This window comes from Littorina saxatilis, linkage group LG1 (assembly GCF_037325665.1).
Source record: "Littorina saxatilis isolate snail1 linkage group LG1, US_GU_Lsax_2.0, whole genome shotgun sequence".
Taxonomy (NCBI): Eukaryota; Metazoa; Mollusca; class Gastropoda; order Littorinimorpha; family Littorinidae; genus Littorina; species Littorina saxatilis.
Window position 1 is genome coordinate 59,457,759 of NC_090245.1, and position 26,753 is coordinate 59,484,511.

At 40.3% G+C, this 26,753-nt stretch overlaps 1 protein-coding gene across 1 annotated transcript in view; it reads left to right on the forward strand.

The window, feature by feature from the left end:
• Positions 1–20,745, forward strand: part of LOC138975602 (alpha-(1,3)-fucosyltransferase C-like) — a 30,043-nt gene extending 9,298 nt beyond the window's left edge. The window contains exon 2 of the mRNA XM_070348323.1: positions 12,991–20,745. Within this exon, the coding sequence (XP_070204424.1) occupies positions 12,993–14,303 (1,311 nt within the window). The 5' untranslated portion in view covers positions 12,991–12,992 and the 3' untranslated portion in view covers positions 14,304–20,745. The remainder of the gene's footprint in view (positions 1–12,990) is intronic.
• Positions 20,746–26,753: the final 6,008 nt, after the last annotated feature.

Consider the following 26,753-nt stretch of genomic DNA (forward strand, 5'->3'; position numbering starts at 1 on the left):
CTCTCCATCTCCCTCTCCCTCTTTCTCTCTCTCTCTCTCTCTCTCTCTCTCTCTCTCTCTCCCCCTCTTTCTTTCTCTTTTTCTCTCTCCCTCTCTCACTCCCTCCCTCCCTCCCCCCTCTCTCTCTCCCTCTCTCTTTCTACCTCTTTCTCTCTATCCCTCTCTCTCTCCCCTCTCCCTCCATGTGTGTGTGTGTGTGTGTGGTCAAATCACACGTATTTGAATGTAAGGAACAAAATATGTGCTTCAGACTGTTCATATTTATTTTTGCCACAAATGTCAGTCATTCCTGTTACCAAGATGTCATTCCTGTTGCTTCTCTGATGGTAACAGGAATGACGGTAACAGGAATGACAGACCATCCGTAATAAAATTAATAATTACTCCCTTTCAATGGCATAGCTGTGCTTTTTGGTACTAAACACTTTGTTCCACTTATAACTTTCTATTCAATCATTTAAATATTTTACACATGCAATTTTAGTTGGTTTATGACCGGTAACGGGAATGACTGTGAACACTGACACTACTTACTTCACAGAACTGCCCAAGACTTTACCACCCGAAGAATGAATAGTGAGCAGTGCTTGCCTTCTGTGAAAGTTACACAGGAAATGACATACTTCCAACAGCAGCCTCGAAGTGATACTAGGGAGTGTTCGTTTTTTATAGCTGGTTTTCTTCTTGGTAACAGGCCTAGGAATGACATGAAAACCAGGGACATGCTAATTTTGGATTTCACAAAAAAAAATTAACTAGTAAACATTTTTTTTATCAATAGTTTGCTACACATGTGATCTTTGTGACTGAAACATTTCTTTTCTACCATTTAAGTTTCCAGAGTCTGCCTTTTTAACACATTGTTGTAGTCAGTAAAAATGAGGTGTCTGCCCAGGGACAGCCATTTTTTTACTACCCCAAAGAAGAAAAGATTTCTCCAACAAAATAATAAAGTATCGGCTTAAAAGTGTTATAAAACAGTTACTGGATTGTATCAAAGCACATAATTAAATGGACAGTGAATAGAGATGTGCAGCAGATTTTCTACATTTTTACAAATCTCTGGGACAGAAATTACAACATTTTTTTAAAAAGGCCCATAACTCAAAGCAGCAGTTATTGTGCTTCGATTTGTTTATCCAGGGATATTCTTTAATCTAAAACACTTGCTTTGAACCACCAATGATCATTTCAAAGCTTTCCATCTTTCTATATTTGGACGATTAATTACGACGCTCGGAATGTTATTGATACACTCCCCCGATCACCTTTGATACGCTCCCCCGATAAGTGATTTCTTTTCTTAGTACGCTCCCCCGACATTTTATCTTTGCTTTCTGTACAGTTATCCGCTTGGTTAACTCCCTAAGAGAAGGGTATTTCGTGTCGAACTTCAACATAAACACATATTTATATTTAAATAGAGGTTACACAACAAGTCACAGTCGATAGTAACAATATAGGTCAAAGTTAGCGGATCATGAAAAATGCGAGCTTGCAGTATTTAATTGAAGCTTGCATTTTTCATGATCTGCAAACTTCGACCACTATTTTTACTATCTACTGACTGACTGAGACGAGGTGTGTAACCTCAGTCTACTCTCACACACACACGCATACACACACGCATACACACACACTCACACACACACACACACATACACACACACATACACACACACACACACATACACACACACACACACACACACCACTGATTTAGCAATGTTTGGCCTTTATATTGGCGGTGGAAATACTTGCCAATAAAATTAGGAAAAGTGATAGAACGGGTGTTGAATTACCCTCAAAGGTGGGCGAGGAGAGTGCCCTAAAAATTAAACAGTTAGCAGACGATACAACAATATTTTTACAGAACAGTGGTGATGTTTTTAAAGTTAAAGATATAATAATAAAGTTTGCAAAGTTTTCAGGACTGACCCTGAATGTTAATAAAAACCAAAATAATGAAAATTGGACAGCATTGTAGTCAGCAAAAGTTGCCCTTTGAGTGCACAGAGAAGATTAAGATTTTCGGTATATATTTCGTAAATAATGATAGAGCAATAAATGTTGAACAGAATTGGGTATTAAGAGTTCAGAAGATTAAGAAGTTGATTAAGATATGGAGTCGACGAGATTTGAGGATTCACGGTAAAATTGTAATAATCAAATGTTTTTTTATTTCACAGTTAGTATTTGTGATGCAGACGATTGGATTGCCAGATCGGGTTTTGACAGAGTTAAATAGATTGTTTTATAAGTTTATGAAAATCTCGACCGGGACCCAAAATGTGTTTAAGCGAAAACAAATTACAAATACCAAATTATGCATGCATGACTCGAAGCAGAAACAAAGGGGTGAAGCACTTCTGTGACCCCACCTAGGTTAAGTGTACTGGAGTGCAAACAAAGTTTGATGTTTGAATGATGATGCAGTGCAGATTATGTTGATATTAGGCACAGGAAAACAAAGTTAACTATTCAACCAGATGTATGTTGTTTGATAAACGTACGGCATAGGTTGACAGGGTTGCAGCTTGCTCAATAACGGCTACATTTCCCAAAACAGTGATTTACTTCACGAACAACTCTTCAGTGCTGTTATGGTTGGTAAAAACATTTAGCCTATCGAAACACAATTGAACACAGAACGAATGTATACTAGCTCTACAACCACATGAAGCTTCGTTTGTCCATATTTTACGTTTTAATTGAAATATTTGTCGGAAAACGCAACTTTGATGCACATACTGTTTATTTGCTCTTCAATCGGACGTAAAGTTGACATTATAAAACAGTCAGGGCTTAGATATAACCTTCAATGAGTAGATGCGACTAAAAAGTAAACATCTTAAATTTGTTAGGATACCTTTTATTTAATTTTTCATAGACATACCAGCTGCGGCACGCATCGCAGCGACGAACAGGAAGTTAGGGGGAGCGTACTAAGAATATTTGGATCGACGGCGTGGCAACATTACAAGTCCCAGTGACCTTGTTCGCCCCACACGTGTCAGCCGGGGTGCGTTGCCTAGAGCAGACGCCCTGTTCGCGAAGAGAGAACAAACAAGTCGCGTAAGGCGAAAATACAATATTTAGTCAAGTAGCTGTCGAACTCACAGAATGAAACTGAACGCAATGCCATTTTTCAGCAAGACCGTATACTCGTAGCATCGTCAGTCCACCGCTCATGGCAAAGGCAGTGAAATTGACAAGAAGAGCGGGGTAGTAGTTGCGCTAAGAAGGATAGCACGCTTTTCTGTACCTCTCTTTGTTTTAACTTTCTGAGCGTGTTTTTAATCCAAACATATCATATCTATATGTTTTTGGAATCAGGAACCGACAAGGAATAAGATGAACGTGTTTTTAAATTGATTTCGACAATTTAATTTTGATAATAATTTTTATATATTTAATTTTCAGAGCTTGGTTTTAATCCGAATATAACATATTTATATGTTTTTGGAATCAGCAAATGATGGAGAATAAGATAAACGTAAATTTGGATCGTTTTATAAATTTTTATTTTTTTTTACAATTTTCGGATTTTTAATGACCAAAGTCATTATTTAATTTTTAAGCCACCAAGCTGAAATGCAATACCGAAGTCCGGGCTTTGTCGAAGATTACTTGACCAAAATTTCAACCAATTTGGTTGAAAAATGAGGGCGTGACAGTGCCGCCTCAACTTTCACGAAAAGCCGGATATGACGTCATCAAAGACATTTATCAAAAAAATGAAAAAAACGTTCGGGGATTTCATACCCAGGAACTCTCATGTCAAATTTCATAAAGATCGGTCCAGTAGTTTAGTCTGAATCGCTCTACACACACACACACACAGACACACAGACACACGCACATTCACCACGACCCTCGTTTCGATTCCCCCTCGATGTTAAAATATTTAGTCAAAACTTGACTAAATATAAAAAGTTCATGTTCGCAGCGAACTGTTTTCAATTCTACCCTCTCTACCTAGTTTCAACTAAATAGACCCGTCTCTTCGCTGACAGCCGAGTCCATGCATGCATATTGGGGGAAACAGTCCTCCCTACCCGCACTGACCAAAGTAGACGAGTCCAATCGCTTACAGCTCAGTCCATGAGTACATTTTTAGGGATACGCTATGCATTGGCCATCAGGATGGAAAATGTAAGTTTTACGCCCTCACGGCAAAGCCATTAGGAGCATGTTACGAAGAGGTTACATGCCGAGTCTCAGTGGTTATTAAAAATAATGGTCGAAGTTAGCAGATCATGAAAAATGCGAGCTTCAGCGAGCTTTTTCATGACCGCGAACTGAGACCATTATTTTTAATAATCACTGAGACGAGGTATGTAACCTCTTTATTCCTCCTTTCTTCAGTTATTCAAAGAAAAGAGGAGTTTTTGTGCGAAAGTTTGATCGAATCTTATTCACTCAGCCAGTCTACATGCGCAGACGATTGAATAATGCGCGGTTGTATTGTTCAGGGAAAATCATTCAATTAAGTTTCTCTGTTTTGGACTAAAATCAAGTACACTGTTATGTTGTTATTCTGCTGTGGCAGTAAAGGCAGATAGTGTGTGTTCTGTTCATGTTTTGGTATCGCTTAGGAAATGTTCTTTCTTCGAATGGGACTAGCAGACGAACTTTTGCACCCGTGTGTTACAGTATTACCTGGCAAACCAGTACTATCTGGACAGCAGTCAACAAGTAAGGACTTCTCCCTGAACGAAACTTCTTTTGCCTTTGCGAGCAGTTTTAAAGCGTCCCGTACACAGGTCTAACATTGTAGCCGTCGCGAGATGCTCAAGCAATGATGCAATAAGAAATTTAAAAAAATCAACAAAAAGTTATGAGTGAAGCTCTCACGGCCAAAACACACACACGCACCGCCCCTGTACTGGCTGGTAGCGTATAGTCTTTCACCCACACTGACACAGTTGTTAAGTCAATATCGCTATCCGGCTTTTCTTTTCCGGGTTGACTCATTCTCTCTCCACCCCACCTCTCTCTCTCTCTCTCTCTCTCTCTCTCTCTCTCTCTCTCTCTCTCTCTCTCTCTCTCTCTCTCTCTCTCTCTCTTCCTCTCTCTTTATCTCAAGAAGGCTTTCGACACAGTGGACCATACTACCTTACTTTCAAAGCTGTCCGCGTACCTCCCTAAGTCTCCATTTATAGCCTTCTTTCATTCTTATTTAAGTGATCGTAAACAGTATGTCCTTCTTACTGGAAAACCGTCGTCTACAGGTCGTGTCACAAGTGGGGTTCCCCAAGGATCGGTTCTCGGCCCACTTTTGTTCTGTATATTCATTAACGACTTGCCACTCCATATTTCTGATCCTCATGTTATCAATGACCTTTTTGCTGACGACTCATCTGTGTACACTTTTTCAAAGCATCTGAACACTTTAGAGTCATCACTTCAAAGAAGCCTCGATGAAATTTTTACTTGGTGTAACACTAATAGTATGATAGTACATCCGGCAAAAACCAAAACTATGGTAATCACTTCTAGACAGAAACACCAGCTGGCCCCACTTGACCTAAAGCTTAGCCTTGGTTCATTACCGATTGAGCAAGTGCGTGAACATCGGGTTCTAGGGGTCACAATAGATTCTGAGCTTAACTGGAAATGTCACTTAAACAATATGAACAAAACGTTATCGAGAAACATGTTTTTGTTCTCGCAGCTACGATATTATGTTGACACTTCAGTTCTAAAATTGTTTTACCATGCACATATTCTGTCACATCTAAGTTATGCTTCCACGTTGTGGGACAACTGTAGTGATGTCCACATGATGAAACTAAATTCTCTCCATCGTCGTGCAGCTAAACTGATGGTACCTAACTCATCAGTCACTACTGACAAGAAACTAAAACTGCTCGACCTCCTTCCGTTAAACCAGCAGCTTAAACTGAATAAAGCATTGTTCATGTTTAGAGTTACAAACAAAGAAGTCCCTGAGTACATTCAGTCACTATTTCAAAGGGCAACCAACAGGTATGGTTCCAGTAAATTCATTCCACCTCGCCCTCGACTAGATTTGTACAAGTCTAGTCTTGCATTCTCCGGATCTTCAGTATGGAATTCGCTTCCAACTGTACTTAAACATATTCCATCAGTCAAGGCCTTTAAAAAACAAACACACAGACATTTGTTCGAAGTCTGATTCAAAGTGAAACATTTATTGTACCATTGTGGCAATTCGTAAATTGGTTTATTCCGATATCTTAAACCACCCTAATTTAATCAATACATAAACGTTATCTTATAGCTTCACATGTATATTAGCATGCGTGTATGCAATTTATGCATGGAAAAAGATACGGGATACGATTCTCTTTTTATGATTGTTGTTTTTCTACACTTGACTTGCTATTTGTTTGCTTGCTGTTGTTGTTTTTATTCAGGACCTCATGTTCTTATTGAACGTAACTTTGCACTCATTATTATCATTGTTTTTAGTGTTATTATTATCATTATTATTATTTTATTGCTATTAATCTTATTATCATGAAATCATCATCATTGCCTTCATTGCTATTATCATTGTTACTTTTGCTATCTTTATACTTCATAGTTTTTATTTAGTTAATCTATAACTTTTGATTTGCTTTTGAATGTTACTTATTACCATATGTATGTTTCGTCAAATTCGTAGTGTCCATATACTCTTTTCATGTGTTGTTTTGTTCTCGTCTTTGTTTGCAAGGACAGATTGTGAGACTAGGCAATGCCTAAAATCTCCATCCTTCTGTAATAAAGTTTAATCAATCAATCAATCAATCTTTCTCTCTTTATCTCTCTCTCTCTCTGTATATCTCTCTCTCTCTCTTCCTCCCTCTTTCTCTCTCTCTGTCTCTCGCTCGCTCTCTCTCTTCCTCCCTCTTTCTCTCTCTCTCTCTCTTTCTTTCTCTCTCTCTCTCTCTCTTTTTATCTCTCTCTCTTTATCTCTCTCTCTCTCTTAATATCTCTCTCTCTCTCTTCCTCCCTCTTTCTCTCTCTCTGTCTCGCTCGCTCTGGCAAAACAAGGCAAAAAAGACAAAACATCAAGAATAATCCTCATTCCTTATTAATTGGCAACGATGCAATAGCGGAAGTAGGAGATCACAAAGTTTTGGGAGTAAATATCGATAATAATTTATCTTGGACCCATCATGTTAGATCGTTGTGTAAAACCATGTCGAGGAAAATATATTTGTTGAACAGAATAAAACACTTTCTTGATCCACACTCAAGGTTATTATTTTATAATGCATACATACAAACCATCACGGATTATTGTTCGACCATCTGGGACTCAGCGAGTGCAAATATTTTAAAACCACTGTATAGTCTACACAGACGAGCACTAAAATCAGTTCTATTAAAACAATCCAGTCTTGTTTTCGACGATTATAAAAAACTTAAGATTTTGCCCTTAAAAGAAAGATTTAAATCAAATAAAGGCGTGCTCCTTCACAAAATCCTTTCCGGCCATGCACCGAGTGCTTTCATTACAAAATTTAAAGCCAAACCAAGCCGAAAATTCAACGTCCCCATTCCGCGGATAGATCTCTTTAAATCAAGTTTAGCTTATTCTGGCAGCGTTTTGTGGAATTCTCTCCCGGAATCAGTTCGAGTCCCAACAAGTCTCAATACTTTCAAAAAACACCTCTCATTACATTTAATGTCAAATTACGAAAAGTCACAGTGATGGAAGACTTCGTTCTGATTATTTTCATATTGATCATATCTGTCCATAAAGCATCAGTGTTTCATAACGCAAGAATGTATGTATAGCCTACAACGTGTATATAGTCATGTGAATAGTTTTTCTGCCCTTTTTATATTTAGTCAAGTTTTGACTAAATATTTTAACATCGGGGTGTAATCGAAACGAGGGTCGTGGTGTATGTGCGTGTGTCTGTCTGTCTGTCTGTGTGTGTGTGTAGAGCGATTCAGACTAAACTACTGGACCGATCTTTATGAAATTTGACATGAGAGTTCCTGGGTATGAAATCCCCATACTTTTTTTTCATTTTTTTGATAAATGTCTTTGATGACGTCATATCCGGCTTTTCGTGAAAGTTGAGGCGGCACTGTCACGCCCTCATTTTTCAACCAAATTGGTTGAAATTTTGGTCAAGTAATCTTCGACGAAGCCCGGACTTCGGTATTGCATTTCAGCTTGGTGGCTTAAAAATTAATTAATGACTTTGGTCATTAAAAATCTGAAAATTGTAAAAAAAAAAAAAATTTATAAAACGATCCAAATTTACGTTTATCTTATTCTCCATCATTTGCTGATTCCAAAAACATATAAATATGTTATATTCGGATTAAAAACAAGCTCTGAAAATTAAATATATAAAAATTATTATCAAAATTAAATTGTCGAAATCAATTTAAAAACACTTTCATCTTATTCCTTGTCGGTTCCTGATTCCAAAAACATATAGATATGATATGTTTGGATTAAAAACACGCTCAGAAAGTTAAAACAAAGAGAGGTACAGAAAAGCGTGCTATCCTTCTTAGCGCAACTACTACCCCGCTCTTCTTGTCAATTTCACTGCCTTTGCCATGAGCGGTGGACTGACGATGCTACGAGTATACGGTCTTGCTGAAAAATGGCAGCTACTTGACTAAATATTGTATTTTCGCCTTACGCGACTTGTTTTATTATTATTTATTTATTTTAAGATTAGAATAGTCCCTCTCTGGGCGAGGGCTGGTTGAAAAAAAGCTCGTTTATATTGCTTATGCCACAACCCTCGTAAAATAAAATTTGATTTGATTTGATTTGATTTGATTTGATTTGTCTCTCTCTCTGTCTCTCTCTCTCTCTCTTTCTCTCTCTCTCTCTCTCTCTCTCTCTCTCTCTCTCTCTCTCTCTCTCTCTCTCTCTCTCTCTCTCTCTTGAGTAAAATTTGCAAATTAGTATCTAAAAATTTGTACTTATTGTCTAAATTAAGACATTATGCCGATGTGGAAGCACTCAAGTTGTTTTATTACGCTCACATAATGCCCCATATCAACTTTGCTTCAACACTTTGGGATAACTGCAGTGATGTTCATCTCAAACGACTCAATTCTCTTCATCGCCGTGCTGCAAAACTAATTCTGCATGAGTCAAATAAGCCAACAGATGATAAATTAAAGCTCCTTAATTTCCTTCCCTTGAAAGATCAGTTGACGCTAAACAAGGCTGTGTTTATGTACAAAGTAATTAACAATAATGTTCCTGGATATTTAAAATCACATTTCAGACATGCCACAAAAAGATATGGGTCCCAGAACCTGATTCCCCCCATCCCTCGTCTAGACTTGTATAAGTCAAGTTTAGCCTTCTCAGGAGCGTCTCTATGGAATTCCATACCCCTACCCCTCCGAAATGCCTCTTCTGTGAAAACGTTTAGGCGCCAGTTTCATTCCCGCTTAATGGGTAAATAGAACACTTTTCATGTCTGATATTTTAGTGCTTTTTACATTTAGTCAAGTTATGTTTGTATTTTGATTTGTTCTTTATGTGTATGTATTGATAATGATATACATGCGAATGATTGGGACAATTCCTCCCCACATTTGTTTTCTCCCTTTTGTTATTAGTTGTTTTGGATGTTTATATGCAATGCATTATTGCAACTATGCTGCAATTTCCAAACTATATTGTTTTTCCCATTTTTGAATGTGTATACAAAACCTTAACCCTTTTCTTATTCCTATTTACATTATGTACGTCTGTAAGTAACAATAACCTTGTCAATTTTACTATCTATATTATGTGCGTCTGTATTAAGTGTTTGTATAAGGGACAGGTTGTAAGATTAGGCTTTGCCTAAAACCTCTATCCTTTGGTAATAAAGTTCAGTTTCAGTTTCAGTTTCAGTTTCTCTCTCTCGCTCTCTCTCTCTTTCTCACTCTCTCTCTCTCTCTCTCTCTCTCTCTCTCTCTCTCTCTCTCTCTCTCTCTTATGTGAGCGCGCGTGTCAACTGCAGACATCATGTTTATTTGAAGAAAATGCCGCAATTTCCTGCTGCTTCAAAGCTCAGACACTCATGACAAAAGCACTAAAAGTCTCTCACTTTTAAACTGTCTGTTTAAAATCATTTTTTTAACAGAAACAAAAAATCCACATTGATACAAGAATGGAAAATGGTGAAAATTCTAAGTCAAGCGGATAGGAAACCGGTGATAAATTATGTAAGCTATGTAATACGAATGTAATGCAGTTTGATGTCAAGTACATCTAACACAAATTAAGTAAACATTTACTGCAAGAACATCTGATACCTGGCAAATGCTTGTCACTTGTGTCTGTAATACGACAATGGCCAGTAGAAGAAAAATCAACCGGACAGAATTAACAGAACGAAACTAACGAAAAAATGACTATGTAACACGGTCTTTAGTATTGAGCAGGATGCTATAAGTCGGTCAAGGTTATGAGTCAGAGCCACAGCTAGTACCGTCCTTACTCCGGGCTCGCCAGTTATTATTACGTTTTCAAGTTTCTCTTTGTGGGATGCTTCTCTCTCTCTCTCTCTCTCTCTCCCTTCTCCCCCTCTCTCTCTCTCTCTCTCTCTCTCTCTCTCTCTCTCTCTCTCTCTCTCTCTCTCTCTCTCTCTCTCTCTCTCTCTCTCTCTCTCTCTCTCTCTGTGCGTGTGCGTGTGTGTGTGTGTGTGTGTATGTGTGTGTGCGTGCGTGTGTATGTGTGTGAGCTCATATGTGTATGTGTGTGTGTGTCGTGTGTGTGTGTGTGTGTGAGTGTGTGTGTGTGTGTGTGTGTGTGTGTGTGTGTGTGTATGTGTGTGTGTGAGTGTGTGTGTTGTATTGAGTGCGAACGTGATTGCAGGCATGCGGCGCGCGTGTGTGTGCGAGTCGAATTTTGTTTTCCTTTGCACGGTATTATATTGACATAGGCCTACATGTACATTTCAATGTTCTATTATGCATTATGTAGTCGTATAGGTAATGTTGTAATTAGTAATACTGTATGATTGCGATTGACAATTGTCCTTTTATTGTCTTTATTTTTATGTCTTAGTTTAGCAGAGACAGATTGTAAGACTGACTAGGCGTGAGCCTAAAATCTCCATCCTTGAGTAATAAAGTTCGTTCGTTCGTTCGTTCGTTCGTTCGTTCTCTCTCTCTCTCTCTCTCTCTCTCTATCTGTCTGTCTCTCTCTCTCTCTCTCTCTCTCTCTCTCTCTCTCTCTCTCTCTCTCTCTCTCTCTCTCTCTCTCTCTCTCTCTCTCTGTCTCTCTCTCTGTACTCTGTGTGTGTGTGTGTGTGTGTGTGTGTTGGGGGTGGGGGCTGGTGGAGGGGGGACAAAAAGGAACAAGTCGCGTGAGGCGAAAATACAACATTTAGTCAAGTAGCTGTCGAACTCACAGAATGAAACTGAACGCAATGCAACGCAGCAAGACCGTATACTCGTAGTCCACCGCTCACGGCATAGGCAGTGAAATTGACAAGAAGAGCGGGGTAGTAGTTGCGCTAAGAAGGATAGCACGCTTTTCTGTACCTCTCTTCGTTTTAACTTTCTGAGCGTGTTTTTAATCCAAACATATCATATCTATATGTTTTTGGAATCAGGAACCGACAAGGAATAAGATGAAAGTGTTTTTAAATTGATTTGGACAATTTAATTTTGATAATAATTTTTATATATTTAATTTTCAGAGCTTGTTTTTAATCCGAATATAACATATTTATATGTTTTTGGAATCAGCAAATGATGGAGAATAAGATAAACGTAAATTTGGATCGTTTTATAAAAATGTTTTTTTTTTTTACAATTTTCAGATTTTTAATGACCAAAGTCATTAATTAATTTTTAAGCCACCACGCTGAAATGCAATACCGAAGTCCGGGCTTCGTCGAACATTACCCGACCAAAATTTCAACCAGTTTGGTTGAAAAATGAGGGCGTGACAGTGCCGCCTCAACTTTCACGAAAAGCCGGATATGACGTCATCAAAGACATTTATCAAAAAAATGAAAAACATGTCTGAGGATATCATACCCAGGAACTCTCATGTCAAATTTCATAAAGATCGCTCCAGTAGTTTAGTCTGAATCGCTCTACACACACACACACAGACACACACACACACACACACACACACACCACACACACACACACACGCACATACACCACGACCCTCGTCTCGATTCCCCCCTCTACGTTAAAACATTTAGTCAAAACTTGACTAAATGTAAAAACGGAACCAGATCACTACAATGCAACACATTCAATGAATGATAGTTTGCCACAATTGCATATATGTGTATACCGGCTTATATTCTTCTCGTCCTCTTGGTCTGCCGCAAGTCCTCTTTCGCAACAAAACGCTACAAGCAGGGCACAGATGAAAAATAGCGACACGTGCATTTTGCAGCCGAACTTCATGACGCGCGCGTAAAAGGGGAATCCCCGGGAGTTCCCATTGCTTGAGAAAATTATATAAAAATGAAAATGTAACCAAACGCGAAAATGTGGCAGTTTGTCAGTAGGCTTGATATCATAGGAGCATTTGAAGTGTCTTTCACAAGCAGCGAAAGTGCAGAAATGGCTATTTTGACCCATTTGACCAGAACAGATAGTACTGGCCAACCAGACAGCACTGTAACACTCGTGTTCCAACGTTAAAAACTGTATGAAGTTCAGTTTTCTGGGGCAAAATAGTGTATGAAACCGCTGTATGTTCTTTATATTGATGAGATGTGTGCACTTGGTTGCGTGTGATCTGTTTATAAAATGAAATATTTTGTCCAAGCAACTCAGTTCAGAAAATGTGGAAGGGGAACTAAAAAAAGTGATTTTGGTTGTTGGGTAAGTTACCGAAAAATAACTATCCCTACACGTTTACAGAGAGAAAGAAGCAGAGGGGGGAATAAAAGGTAGTTTACGGTACAAGCGAAATAATAATTCTCAATAATATTTAGACAAACTGTTTGTATAGTGAGAGAGACTGTGGATCCCTCAGCTCAATGAAACATCCATCTGTTTCAGAAATGTCTCTACACCTGTCTGCCCGGACACCTGTCTCTCCGGTCCGGACCACACGCACTGTCACAGTCGCCATTCTTCTGACCACATGCACACTGTATGTGTTGATCTCGCAGTTATCATTCTCGCCCTCTCACACTTATGTCCCTGACTACTTGTGGGACCAATCAGTGAAGAAAAGATGGTACAATACCTCATCTCAAGCAAAAGAGCAGAGCAATTTGTCATCTCTAGCAAAAGAGCGGGGCCATACACAATCTCGAATGAGAGATCTGGGCAATTCATCATCTCAGCTAACACTGCCTAAAAGCCTGATGTTTATAACCGACATCAGCTTCCCAGGAAGGAACGGCTCAAGCGGAGTCGTGAGGGAACTCAAAAGCATTTTCTTGTTCAACCGCCCCTCATGGTTCCGTCCGAACGGTCTCCACAGCACCCAAGCTTTTGCAGGATGTGACTTCGACACATGCTTGCTGACCGACAACGAAACCGAACGAGAAGGGGCTGCTGCAATTATGTTCCATATGTGTAGCGGTCTACGACATCCGTTGCCGTTTCAGGTTGATCAGCGTCAGGTTTGGATTGCCTTTGGACTTGAATCTCCTCCGCACTGTGGCCATTATCGGAATCCCTATTCGAGAAAGTTCAACTGGACGATGACCTACAGGACAGACTCGGATGTGTTTTACCCGTACGATCAATTTCACTTTCGCCAAACTCCTGCCGAGAAGAACTTCACGGCTTTAGTTTCGGGCAAGTCAAAACCCGTGGCCTGGTTTGTCAGCAACTGCCAGGACCACAGCAAACGCAAGGAATATGCCAAGGAACTGAGCAAACACATACAGGTGGATATATATGGTGCCTGTGGAAGTTTCTCGTGCCCCAGGAGCAAAACGAATGACTGCAAGCGGTTACTGAACACGGCCTATTTCTTCTACCTGTCCTTTGAGAACTCGCTGTGTCGTGACTACATGACGGAGAAAGTGTTCAAACTGTACGATAACGTTGACGTCATCCCTGTGGTGCGGGGACGCGTGGATTACAAACGGTATCTCCCGCCTGGAACTTTTCTCGACACAGCAGACTTCCGCACGCCCCGTGAGCTCGCTCTCCGTCTCACATCTCTCATGGCAGATAAAAAGGCCTACACCAAAATGCTGACATTGAAGGACCGGTTTTCCACGGGAGCGATCGGCTACGATCCTACCTTATGTCGGCTTTGCGAAAAACTGCATGTGCACAACGTGTCAAAGACGTATCCAGACCTACAGAAATGGGCTTCAGAAGGAATCTGTCGAGATGCTGATGATGTGTGACGCTTCGTTTTTTCTCTCTTTTTACATTTAGTCAAGTTTTGACTTTCTTTATTTGGTGTTTAACGTCGTTTTCAACCACGAAGGTTATATCGCGACGGGGAAAGGGGGGAGATGGGATAGAGCCACTTGTTAATTGTTTCTTGTTCACAAAAGCACCAATCCAAAAATTGCTCCAGGGGCCTGCAACGTAGTACAATATACTACCTTACTGGGAGAATGCAAGTTTTCAGTACAAAGGACTTAACATTTCTTACATACTGCCTGACCAAAATCTTTACAAACATTGACTATGTTCTATACAAGAAACACTTAACAAGGGTAAAAGGAGAAACAGAATCCGTTAGTCGCCTCTTACGACATGCTGGGGAGCATCGGGTAAATTCTTCCCCCTAACCCGCGGGGGAAAGTTTTGACTGAATGTTTTAACATAGACGGGGAATCGAGACGAGGGTCGTGGTGTATGTGTGTGTGTGTGTGTGTGTGTGTGTGTCTGTGTCTGTGTCTGAGTATGTGTGTAGAGCGTTACAGAGAAAACTACTAGACCGATTTTCATGACACTCTACAGGAGAGTTCCTGGGTATGATATCCCCAGACAGGTTTTTCATTTTTTTGACGTCATATCCGGCTTTTTGTAAAAGTTGAGGCGGCACTGTCACACCCCCATTTTTCAATGAAATTGATTGAAACTTTGGCCAAGTAACCTTCGACGAAGGCCGGACTTTGGTATTGCATTTCAGCATGAAGGCTTAGAAATTAATTAATGAGTTTGGTCATTTTTTTTTAAAAAGGATCCAAGAACAATTTCATCTTATTCTTCATCATTTTTTTATTCCAAAAACATATAAATATGTTTTATTTGGATTAAAAACAAGCTCTAAAAATTAAAAATATGAAAATTATGATTAAAATTAAATTTCCGAAATCGATTTAAAAACAATTTCATCTGATTCCTTGTCGGTTCCTGATTTCAAAAAACATATAGATATGATTATATTTGAATTAAAAACAAGCTCAGAAAGTTCAAAAGAACGGAGATACAGAAAAGCATGCTATTGTGCTCAGCGTAACCACTACCGCGCTATTCTGGCTAGTCAATTTCACTGCCTTTGCCACGAGCGGTGGACTGACGATGCTACGACGATGCTGGTGAGAAAAAAAATGCAGTACGTTCAGTGTCTTTCTGTGAGTACGACAGCTTGACTAAATGTTGTATTTTCGCCTTACGCGACTTGTTTTCTTCTTTTTGTGTGTGTGTGTGCATTCAGTCAAAAGATTCAGTGTCTTAAGTGACTCAAACAAATGCAACCCACAACAACGCTCATAACTTCTACATCTATTAACCGAATGACTTCATATTTGGTGCACATTAACCTAAGATCATACGTGACCGGTTCATAAAGAGCTCAAATGGCCTGACTTGTGTGCCCTTTACAGAGAACATTTTCCGCATTCGGGGATCCACTCAACAGTACGAGGTTTAAACTTGAGAGGTAGCCAAACCAATCCGATTAAAGAACTCCAGATTGGTACCTTTGGGTTATTCGAAGGACCTAGTATACTCTAACATACCTTAGACGAACATCTACTTCAGTACAGAAATTACAGGCAGGATCAGGGTATTTTCCTTCGAGGATTGCGTTCATATCATTGATGAATTTTGCGCGCCTTTGCTCAAGTGTGACTTGACAACAAAGTGGATCATTATACCAGTCATTTGCGTTTAGCAAATATCTTCATAGTTGTTCTGCATACACTTCAGTTTGTTCACGACCATTTCAAAACGCTCCTGTCTGTAGGTAAAATAGTGCCTCCAAACACACAATTTAGAGAGACATGGCTGAGGTAGAAAGCCTCCGGGGAAGTCAAATAACCATTTCGCCTCCAAATTAAGATAGCTTGTGAGCAGAGGTTACGTTCCACAAGCTATTCAGACACAAAATGTGCCTCCTGACATACTTAGAACCTTACACGGCCGAGACTGTGGCACCCAAAGCTTCGTTCCAACAAACCGCCTCCAGACAATCTACCAGACGACAAGGCACTTGCCCCTGGTCACGTGACACCACAAGTCACTACTTGATGCAGGTGACAAGAGACCCACAACGGCAACCCTGACTGCGGACGTCAAACACAGGCAGTTATGTGTGTATACCTAGCGCGGCTCTGCCTGGTTTCGATGGTCCTGATGAGAAACGGCGGAAGACAGGTGAAAAGTGTCTTCCCCCACCACCCTCCTTTATACCCTCACCTCCAATCAACCATGGCCCAGTGCCCCAAAGACTCTATAGCGCTTTGAGCAACAACCTCACCAACTATAGCGCTGACACACAATGACTCAGCCGGGTCTCTATGACTACTTGACACCAACCTCCAGCTCTGGTGGCTAGGAGCTCGAGCACGACAGCAAAACGTCCTTCGCGGCGGCCCCTTTTATTTATCATTATTGTTTTTCTAAATCATCTAAAGTCGGGGTAACACTCGGTAACATGCCTCTACTGGTTTAACCATGAGGGCGTTAAACAACATTTATCATCATGTAGGTAAAATGGTTCGAGTTTGACCTTCTCTACGAAATGTGTTCCAAATTACCTTTCCGAAATTGTCAATGACACGAACGCAATCCTGTCTGGTGATTGCCCTGAACCTAGCTGTAACTGCATGCTGTCTTCGGGTCATCGATGATCTAGGAGTTTAGAACGGTTAAGTCTAAACACGGGGGAAAATATGTCAAAGAAAGTTGTAGATAATAATGACTGACAAAAAAAACTTGTCAGCATAGAACGTCACAATCGCCACCCCAAAAGAAGAATTGTTGAAGTCTATATTTGAGTTACTGCTGACTTGTTTTTTTTACTGTACTTCTACCCTGATAATAAACTTGACAGATCATAATTGCATACCTCAACTAGAACGACCGCGCACATAAGCGACCCCATTTTGCTCGGTCAAAGACGTTCGCGTAATCAGTTGTTTTTTCTCAAAGGTTTAACTCTCTGATTCGCCCTACGGACATAATAGGTACAAACTTTGTACCAAAAAATGTATGAAATTGAATTGTGACGTTTTTTCGTCCAAAACTGTAGAGAAATCGTATCTTTATTTACATAATTATTTCATATTTCCCCGCTGGTGCCTCTCAACCCTGACAGTGCCTTACGAAAGGAGTTAGCATTAATTTTCAAAAAGAATTTTTTTTTTTAAATTAAAAAGTGAGATTTCTCATGTTTGTTGAATTTAAACATCAATATAGAACCTAACTCGAAAAGATAACGGACTGAATTTACTTCCTCATTAAAAGCATACACGATAAAAAGGTATAATAACGTGTAAAAGAACGAAGTTCAGATAAGGACAGTAGTGTCGGATAAGGCGCCAACAAGTGCTATCGTATATTCAGACATTCAGATAATCCAAAAGGTAAAAGGCTGGAGGGTTTAAGTCAGGTGAGAATGAGTACCGCTCAATGTCAAACCTCGTACTGTTAAGTCGATTCCCCAATTCGAATTATTTTGTTGAAAGTGCACATAAGTCAGACCATTTGATGGCGGGGATGTAGCTCAGTCGGTAGCGCGCTGGATTTGTATCCAGTTGGCCGCTGTCAGCGTGAGTTCGTCCCCACGTTCGGCGAGAGATTTATTTCTCAGAGTCAACTTTGTTCCAGCGTCGCGGACGACGTTGGTATCTGCGGTCGGGAAAAACTTGCCACAGGAGAATAGTCTCCAAGCCAAAGCAATTGAATTTGCCACAGGGCCATGAGCAAAACTCTCCAAGCCAAAACAATTTCAAAGCTGGAAAAAAAATGTACAATTTACCCGAAACGATTAAACACAGCTTTCGGGTGTTTTTTAATCTAAGATGTACATAAATATACCACTCCGACCATAAGGAAACAAACAAACAAACAAACAAAAAAAGACCGAGAAGAGCCGAGTCAATCCGAGACTAACCGAGAGGACCACGGCTGTTCCAGGCAAGCGAAGGCCAGCGGTAAGTATCACTTTGTCAGCACGTCGCTGGGCATATCAGCGCAGTTCAACGTTGCCAGAGACAAAAGAAGCGCTTTACTCAGGTCGCAGCGCGCGGCGGCTCACTGGAGGAATGTTTGAAAACTATCTGTGCTCGACTGCGAGCAGACCACAGGCACATTACACCCAATAAAGTTTGGACTTGTACTGGCAGAGCGCGAATGCAAATCCTTGTAGGCATACACAGACGCAACACAGCATAATACAGACAATAACACCCACAACACTTCAACAGCATATGAAAGGAATAAAAATAAATTCGCAAATCGCGCACAATACACCAGTTAGAAAAACAAGGAGTACCAAAGCGGCGTGCAGAAACTAAACTGACTCGGAGAGAAGAAACATTTATCACACGATGTGGATAGCAAACATTAAAATAAAACAGATAAGTCAAGCAAAAAATAAACACAAATATCGAAAACACAATAAACAAAGGTAAAGAAAACAAAAAGAGATGCTTGCCGACAGTCAGTGTGTGTGTGCGTGGCCCGTTTGTGCGTCAGCGGGGTGTGTGTGTGTGTGTGTGTGTCAGGTGTGCCGTGCGCGTGCATGCGTGCGAAGGCTACGTTCTTGCGTGCGTGCGTTCGAATGAGAAAGAAGAGAGAGAGAGGATTGAAGAATGAGGTCACGCTATCTGTCACATGAACACTGAAGGCTACCTCGGACACGAACACTTGCCAACAACTGTGGTTGGACATGCTTTTGAAATGGAATATTTTTTCGACATGATTTCTGGACATACGAATCCCGCTGTGTTGCCTACTGATGTTGCGAATGATGAAGGTTTTGAGTTGACTGACCTTGAGGAGGAATTGCATCAGGCGTTTATCGTCTCAAATTATATCCTTGCTACTTTTCAGGAGTCAACTATTGCCATTCAGGGTAACTTGGATAGTCAATGTTTTTATTTGTTTGATTCCCATCAAAGAAACAGAAATGGTAACCATTCTTCAAATGGCGCTGCAGTTTTGATGTCATTTAATTCCTTTGCAGAATTGATTGATTTTCTCAAAAGCCATTATCAATGTGTTTATCGATTAACACCTGTTCATTTCTGTCCAACTGCAATGCAAACTCAATGTGGAGGAAACAAGGATTCATTACAAACAAGTCATCCCTGTACATCAACAGATTTATGTACCTCAATCAATACTGCTAGTATGAGTGACAGGAATCTAAAAGAAAAAACAACCAAACGCAAATGTACCACTACTTCTACGACTCGTTTGAATGTAAAACAGAAATGTAACACTATCTGTGACAATGACGGTTCTACGACTCGTTTGAATGTAAAACAGAAATGTAACACTATCAGTGACAACGACGGTATAGATCGAACCCACAACTACGAAAATTTGTGTCAGACTTTTTTGAAGAGGAAAATATGCCTCTGTTTAACAGTAACCAAAACATGGAAGATGTTTCTGAAACTTTACAGAAATGTAACACTATCTGTGACAATGTTGCTTTTGAATTGAACCCACATCAGCTTAAATCTGTGTCTGACTGTTTTGTTGAACAGGAGAGAATGTTCCTGTTCAACAGTAGCCAAAACACTGAATCTGACGTTTTTGAATCTTTTCTGTCATCTAACCCAATTGCTCATGACTTCATCGATTTTGAACATGCCTACTTTTCAAAGAAAGGCAGACGAAAGCGAAATCTGCATGTTAGCCATCTGCCTGAAATGGTCAATGCACTTTTGTAAAATTGTCACAGCTGTTATGCACTTTTGTGAAATGGTCAGTGCTGTTGTGCACTTATGCAAAACTTGGAGCTGTGCTGTTAACATTTGAACAAAATACATTTTGTTCAAATGTTTAGTGCAGCTTGCCACTATGTAATCGCTGTATGCGCTTTGTGGTAATAATGCATGCACTGTTGTGAAAAGTTTGCGCTAAATGTTGGCACTATGCATCATTGTTGGAGCACCCTCCTGTAGATGCACCATGCTGAAAAATGTACTTATGTGAAATGTTTCGTGTAAATTATTGTCACAATAATGTTTTGTGCGCCCCCATGTATGTGTTCTGTGCTAATAATGCACGGTTGTGAAATGTCCGTACACATTTTGTGGCACTATGTAATTGTTAGTGCATCCTCCTGCGGATGCTTCGTGCTAAAAATGCACTTCCATTAAAATAGTGTACGCTCATGTCAACTGGTACTATATTTTCAATTGTTTCTCTGTCAATTTCAGATGTTTGTTTCCAATTACTTCAGTATCTCCCTGTTGCAATTCCAGGTGATTCATTATTCATGTGCCAATTTGAGGTGTTTAATTCTGATTCCTGTATTTACAGTGTAAAATTAAAACTATTGTTTTCAAACATTCCTATGACACCTGGTAATGGTTCTAGTTGTTTTTTTTAATTTGTATTTTGTTTTTCTGCAATAAATATTTGAAATGGATCTGAGACTGACTTACTACTTTTAGCACTCTTTTTCACCACATTCCCACGTACAGATATTGCAATATCAACTCTTCCTTTCTACCTGTTTCAAACAAGCTCTATTTTTTAATTAAAAAGTTTTTTTCTTGTGGCTGTTTGATCAATTCATAGCAAGCATTGACTGAAATAAACAATTTATATATCCAGCACAACATGCAATTCATTAACTTTTGACCCTAACCTTTAACACTTCCCAAAATAAATCTTTGGTGGACATTGCATCGACGCTGTTCATTTTGAATGAACATTTTTCTTGTGTGCAGACTCTCCTCTGTGTCCGAACACCCCCGTGTGTACACGCAAGCACAAGACCAAGTGCGCACGAAAAAGATCCTGTAATCCATGTCAGAGTTCGGTGGGTTATAGAAACACGAAAATACCCAGCATGCTTCCTCCGAAAACGGCGTATGGCTGCCTCAATGGTGGGGTCAAAAACGGTCATACACGTAAAATTCCACTCGTGCAAAAAACACGAGTGTACGTAGGAGTTTCAGCCCACGAACGCAGAAGAAGAAGAAGACCATTTGATCTTTGCAACTTCGTGAACTAGTTATGCATAAGCCGAAGTATTGTTACACTTAATATGATAATATGAACTAATTCGGGACACAGAAATAGAAGTTATTAGCATTTTTATTGATAGCATTTTGGGGGAAGTGGGTGGGGAGCGTTCTAAAAGTGCTTAGAATCCAAGTTCCTGGGAATGCCTCATAACATTTACATTGACTTATATATGTTATGAGACATCTGATGGACATCTGGACAAATGGGTCGAAATAGCAATTTCTGCGCTGTCACTGCTTGTGGAAGTCATTTCAAACACTCATGATACGAATGATATATGGGTCGTTTTCAAAAATGTCGCGAAAGCTGTCCCCGGACTTTGGCTCTGCACAGTCGTCGCGTCTTAAAATAAACTAGACAACATTTTGTATCATTTTGTTCGTTGTCCAAGGGTCATTAACTTCCTGTATCAAAAATACAATTTTATGTTAATTTGGTTTGTAGAGCGTGAGTTATCTGACGCAAAGGTGCCGAAAAACGAGTGTCTCACGGTCGCCAACCAGTTTTTCAGATCTATTTTTTCTGTTTTTCAGTATCGGATAATCATGAAATTTGGTCACATTATAGTCTTTATTGGTTTCTTTTTGCTAAAGTTAAAATTTTCATTAAAACTCGGTCTTAGGGGTGCATAATACGAAAAAAACTTTTGTCTCACAAAAAATGTCCTTGCTGTTACGACTGAAGAAAATTGATAACACTAAAAAATGTGGATCGCCAAACTCAGATCTAATTAGATCTAAAGAAAGACAATTCTTTCATCAATTGATTAACTACAGATATAAAGTTGCAGACGACATGAAAAACATCAAAATATTGTTGCCTTTCAACTAAGGTGAGATGTCCCTCAAAAGTTTGTCCTTGCTGTTACGGTACTTTCAAATTGAAAGAGTTCGATTCAAACACTGAAAATCTCACAGTTTGTAGAGATTTTGATCCAGATCAAGAATCACACAAGTTTATTTCAAAGCGACGTCGCTTTGGAAATTGCGACACAAAAAACACCCGAAATGTCCTTGCTGTTACAGTCCTTGCTGTTACGATTCTGGGGCCAGTTTCCACTGTGCGCACTGAACACGTACTTGTGTATATACACACCGGTGACACTGTGACGGTTCCCCTACGCTTTGTGTTCGGTGCCCTGACCCTTTGTGTTCGGTTCCCACTCGGTTCCCACACGCCAAAATTCGCGGACAAAACATCCATTTATGGTAGTATTACGCAATGTTGCTCTCTGAGAATGGTCTTGTTAGATCTGTGAGTGTTTACACTACATGCCTAGGTGCTGTTGGATTGAAGGTTTTTGATATTTTAGCCGTTATTAGGTAGAATGCCTTCCACTTTACTGCAAAACTGCATAATTCGTAGCATCGGCAAGAAATATCCTACCAAAAAATGCCTGCTTGGAACTGTCGTTGGTCCAGCAAAAAGTTCAACATGTCTGTAGCAGACAGCCCAAGTTTCAAGATTGTAGGGCCATCCAAACAGCCGTAATAATAAAAACAACAAAAGTAGTCAGTGAAATTGGCTGTGTTCGGTCCCCCCACACTTTTGTGACGTAGGCGTGACGGTTCCCATAATTCATTGTGTCGGTCCCCACTTTCTGTGTCGGACCCCACTTTCGACCTAATTTCTCTGTGACGGACCCCACAACCAGCCTATTTTGTGTCGGTCCCCACACCTTCTTGGATTTATGACTTGCCGGTTACTTGTATCATTGTATTCATTGAATCTAATTGTCTCGGAGTTATTTTTCAGCAAAAACCGGCAAGGCAGCACCTTTTGTAATACCAAGTAAGTCAGATGACATCAGTATGTGTGTGTGTGTCAGTGTGTGTGTGTGTATGTGTGTGTGAGAGAGAGAGAGAGAGAGAGAGAGAGAGAGAGAGAGACTAACTTTATTAGTTTATGCCACAAATAATATATAACATTATTTATCTCTGGGACGGTTCCCAGTATACCAGCAAATTATGTGTTGATCCACCCACACCTTCTTGAACTGGCCTTCCCAATATCTACTCTTAGTCTTACGGCCTTGGAGATATGCAATTTGGCACATTTTTAAAATAAAAGATCCACCTGTCGTATGTGAGATTCAGTTTTCAGAGCAAAATGCTGCCCAGGGACTTCTAGTGGTGATTGAAAGAAAAAACAAGTCGCGTAAGGCGAAAATACAATATTTAGTCAAGTAGCTGTCGAACTCACAGAATGAAAGTGAACGCAATGCCATTTTTCAGCAAGACCGTATACTCGTAGCATCGTCAGTCCACCGCTCATGGCAAAGGCAGTGAAATTGACAAGAAGAGCGGGGTAGTAGTTGCGCTAAGAAGGATAGCACGCTTTTCTGTACCTCTCTTTGTTTTAACTTTCTGAGCGTGTTTTTAATCCAAACATATCATATCTATATGTTTTTGGAATCAGGAACCGACAAGGAATAAGATGAAAGTGTTTTTAAAATGATTTGGACAATTTAATTTTGATAATAATTTTTATATATTTAATTTTCAGAGCTTGTTTTTAATCCGAATATAACATATTTATATGTTTTTGGAATCAGCAAATGATGGAGAATAAGATAAACGTAAATTTGGATCGTTTTATAAATTTTTATTTTTTTTTACAATTTTCAGATTTTTAATGACCAAAGTCATTAATTAATTTTTAAGCCACCAAGCTGAAATGCAATACCGAACCCCGGGCTTCGTCGAAGATTACTTGACCAAAATTTCAACCAATTTGGTTGAAAAATGAGGGCGTGACAGTGCCGCCTCAACTTTCACGAAAAGCCGGATATGACGTCATCAAAGACATTTATCAAAAAAATGAAAAAAACGTATGGGGATTTCATACCCAGGAACTCTCATGTCAAATTTCATAAAGATCGGTCCAGTAGTTTAGTCTGAATCGCTCTACACACACACACGCACACACGCACACACGCACACACGCACATACACCACGACCCTCGTTTCGATTCCCCCTCGATGTTAAAATATTTAGTCAAAACTTGACTAAATATAAAGAGTACTTGCCTGTGTCAAGTATGTGGCTTTATCCACGCTTGTTGTAAGAGGCAACTTTTCCCAGCTCCTTGTGTTCATGACTGCTTTCTCTTAAAATTAATTACTTTATGACAGTCAGAATACAATGGAACAAGGCTACATAAACCCTGACAGCCTACGACAACGGCCCGACTAAGGCTCAACACCGCGCCAATAAATTCAGCATTGGGCCAATGTTGGGCCATGATTGCTCCGTTTTCGTAGGCTATCAGGGTCAAAGATACATATTGGTAAACTAGTAAAATACATGTTCAGCATCATCAGCAATACCACAAAAGGATTAAAACAAGAAATTCCTCCGATAGGAACTACACCCCCGTCAAAGGGAAATAACCTTCTCAGTTGGTGGCAGTGAGAATGGTTATTTCCCTTTGACCAACGGGGGTGTCCGTCTATACCAGGCCTTGTATAATTTTAATCCACCAATAACTCCCTAACCGTGTGTTTGACTGGTCCCAATTTTTGTAAGGACCGTCTCAGGAATGTATAGAACCTGTTCACCAAGTTTGGTGACGATCGGTCCGTTCATTCTTGAGATCTACTTGCGAACACAAACACATCGAGTGAAACCTATACACACCCCTATACCGGGGGTGTAAAAATCCTATTAGCTGTATGTCAGCGGCACAATGCAACCAGAACCAGCGTTTATGTGGAGTGATCGGGTGCTGGTCACTACCGCGAGCGTCACTACCGCGAGTACCACTACCGCGTCTCACACTAAAGTTGTGTTTCCGTACCCGCGACAGCGTTTTTCCAGCGGTGCGACGAAAATCAAGCACATAGAAAATGACCAGGAGTGTTTCCACACGCGCGACGCGTTAGCGGCGCGACAAGCGGCAAGCGACGCGATTTTTTTGAAAGGGTCCTGGAGCGATTTTTTCGCGTTGTCGCGCGGCAACGCGGGAGTTTACAGATTTTACCGCATGTTTAAAACGCAAGTACGGAAACACGTCACGCGTTTGCGCGCGTTTTCTTTTGTCGCTGCCGCTGTCGCGGGTACGGAAACAGAACTTACCGCGAGTACGACACTACCGCGAGTACGACACTACCGCGAGTATAACACTACCGCGTGTCACACTACCGCGAGTATAACATTACCGCGTGTCATTTTATGACTTCCATGGCTGAAGGCAAAGGTTGAAATGTTTCCTTGAAATATAAAACAAAAAGGCCTGGTCTGTTCTCTGAACACTAATTCAATGTTTGTAATGCTAACCAAGAACTCAAAACGATCAGAACACACTATCAGAATACATATAGAATGGGTTGCTTCCAATCAAAGCCGTTAGAACACAAACTCACAAGAAGTAAGTTTGCATGCGTTCTCTCTACGGTTATGGTACTCGCGGTTGTGGTACGCGCGGTAGTGTGACACGCGGCAGTGTTATACTCGCGGTAGTGTCGTACTCGCGGTAGTGTGACACGCGGTAGTGTTACACGCAGTAGTGTCGTACTCGCCGTAGTGTGACACGCGGTAGTGACGCTCGCGGTAGTGTCGCATAACCAGAGTGATCTGGAAAGGTGTCAATCTCTCTCTCTCTCTCTCTCTCTCTCTCTCTCTCTCTCTCTCTCTCTCTCTCTCTCTCTCTCTCTCTCTCTCTCTCTCTCTCTCTCACTCTCTCTCTCTCTCTCTCTCTCTCTCTCTCTCTCTCACACATACACACACACACACACACACACACACACACACACACACACACACACACACACACACACACACACACACACACATACTGATGTCATCTGACTTACTTGGTATCACAAAATGTGCTGCCTTGCCGGTTTTTGCTGAAAAATAACTCCGAGACAATTAGATTCAATGAATACAATGATACAAGTAACCGGCAAGTCATAAATCCAAGAAGGTGTGGGGACCGACACAAAATAGGCTGGTTGTGGGGTCCGTCACAGAGAAATTAGGTCGAAAGTGGGGTCCGACACAGAAAGTGGGGACCGACACAATGAATTATGGGAACCGTCACGCCTACGTCACAAAAGTGTGGGGGGACCGAACACAGCCAATTTCACTGACTACTTTTGTTGTTTTTATTATTACGGCTGTTTGGATGGCCCTACAATCTTGAAACTTGGGCTGTCTGCTACAGACATGTTGAACTTTTTGCTGGACCAACGACAGTTCCAAGCAGGCATTTTTTGGTAGGATATTTCTTGCCGATGCTACGAATTATGCAGTTTTGCAGTAAAGTGGAAGGCATTCTACCTAATAACGGCTAAAATATCAAAAACCTTCAATCCAACAGCACCTAGGCATGTAGTGTAAACACTCACAGATCTAACAAGACCATTCTCAGAGAGCAACATTGCGTAATACTACCATAAATG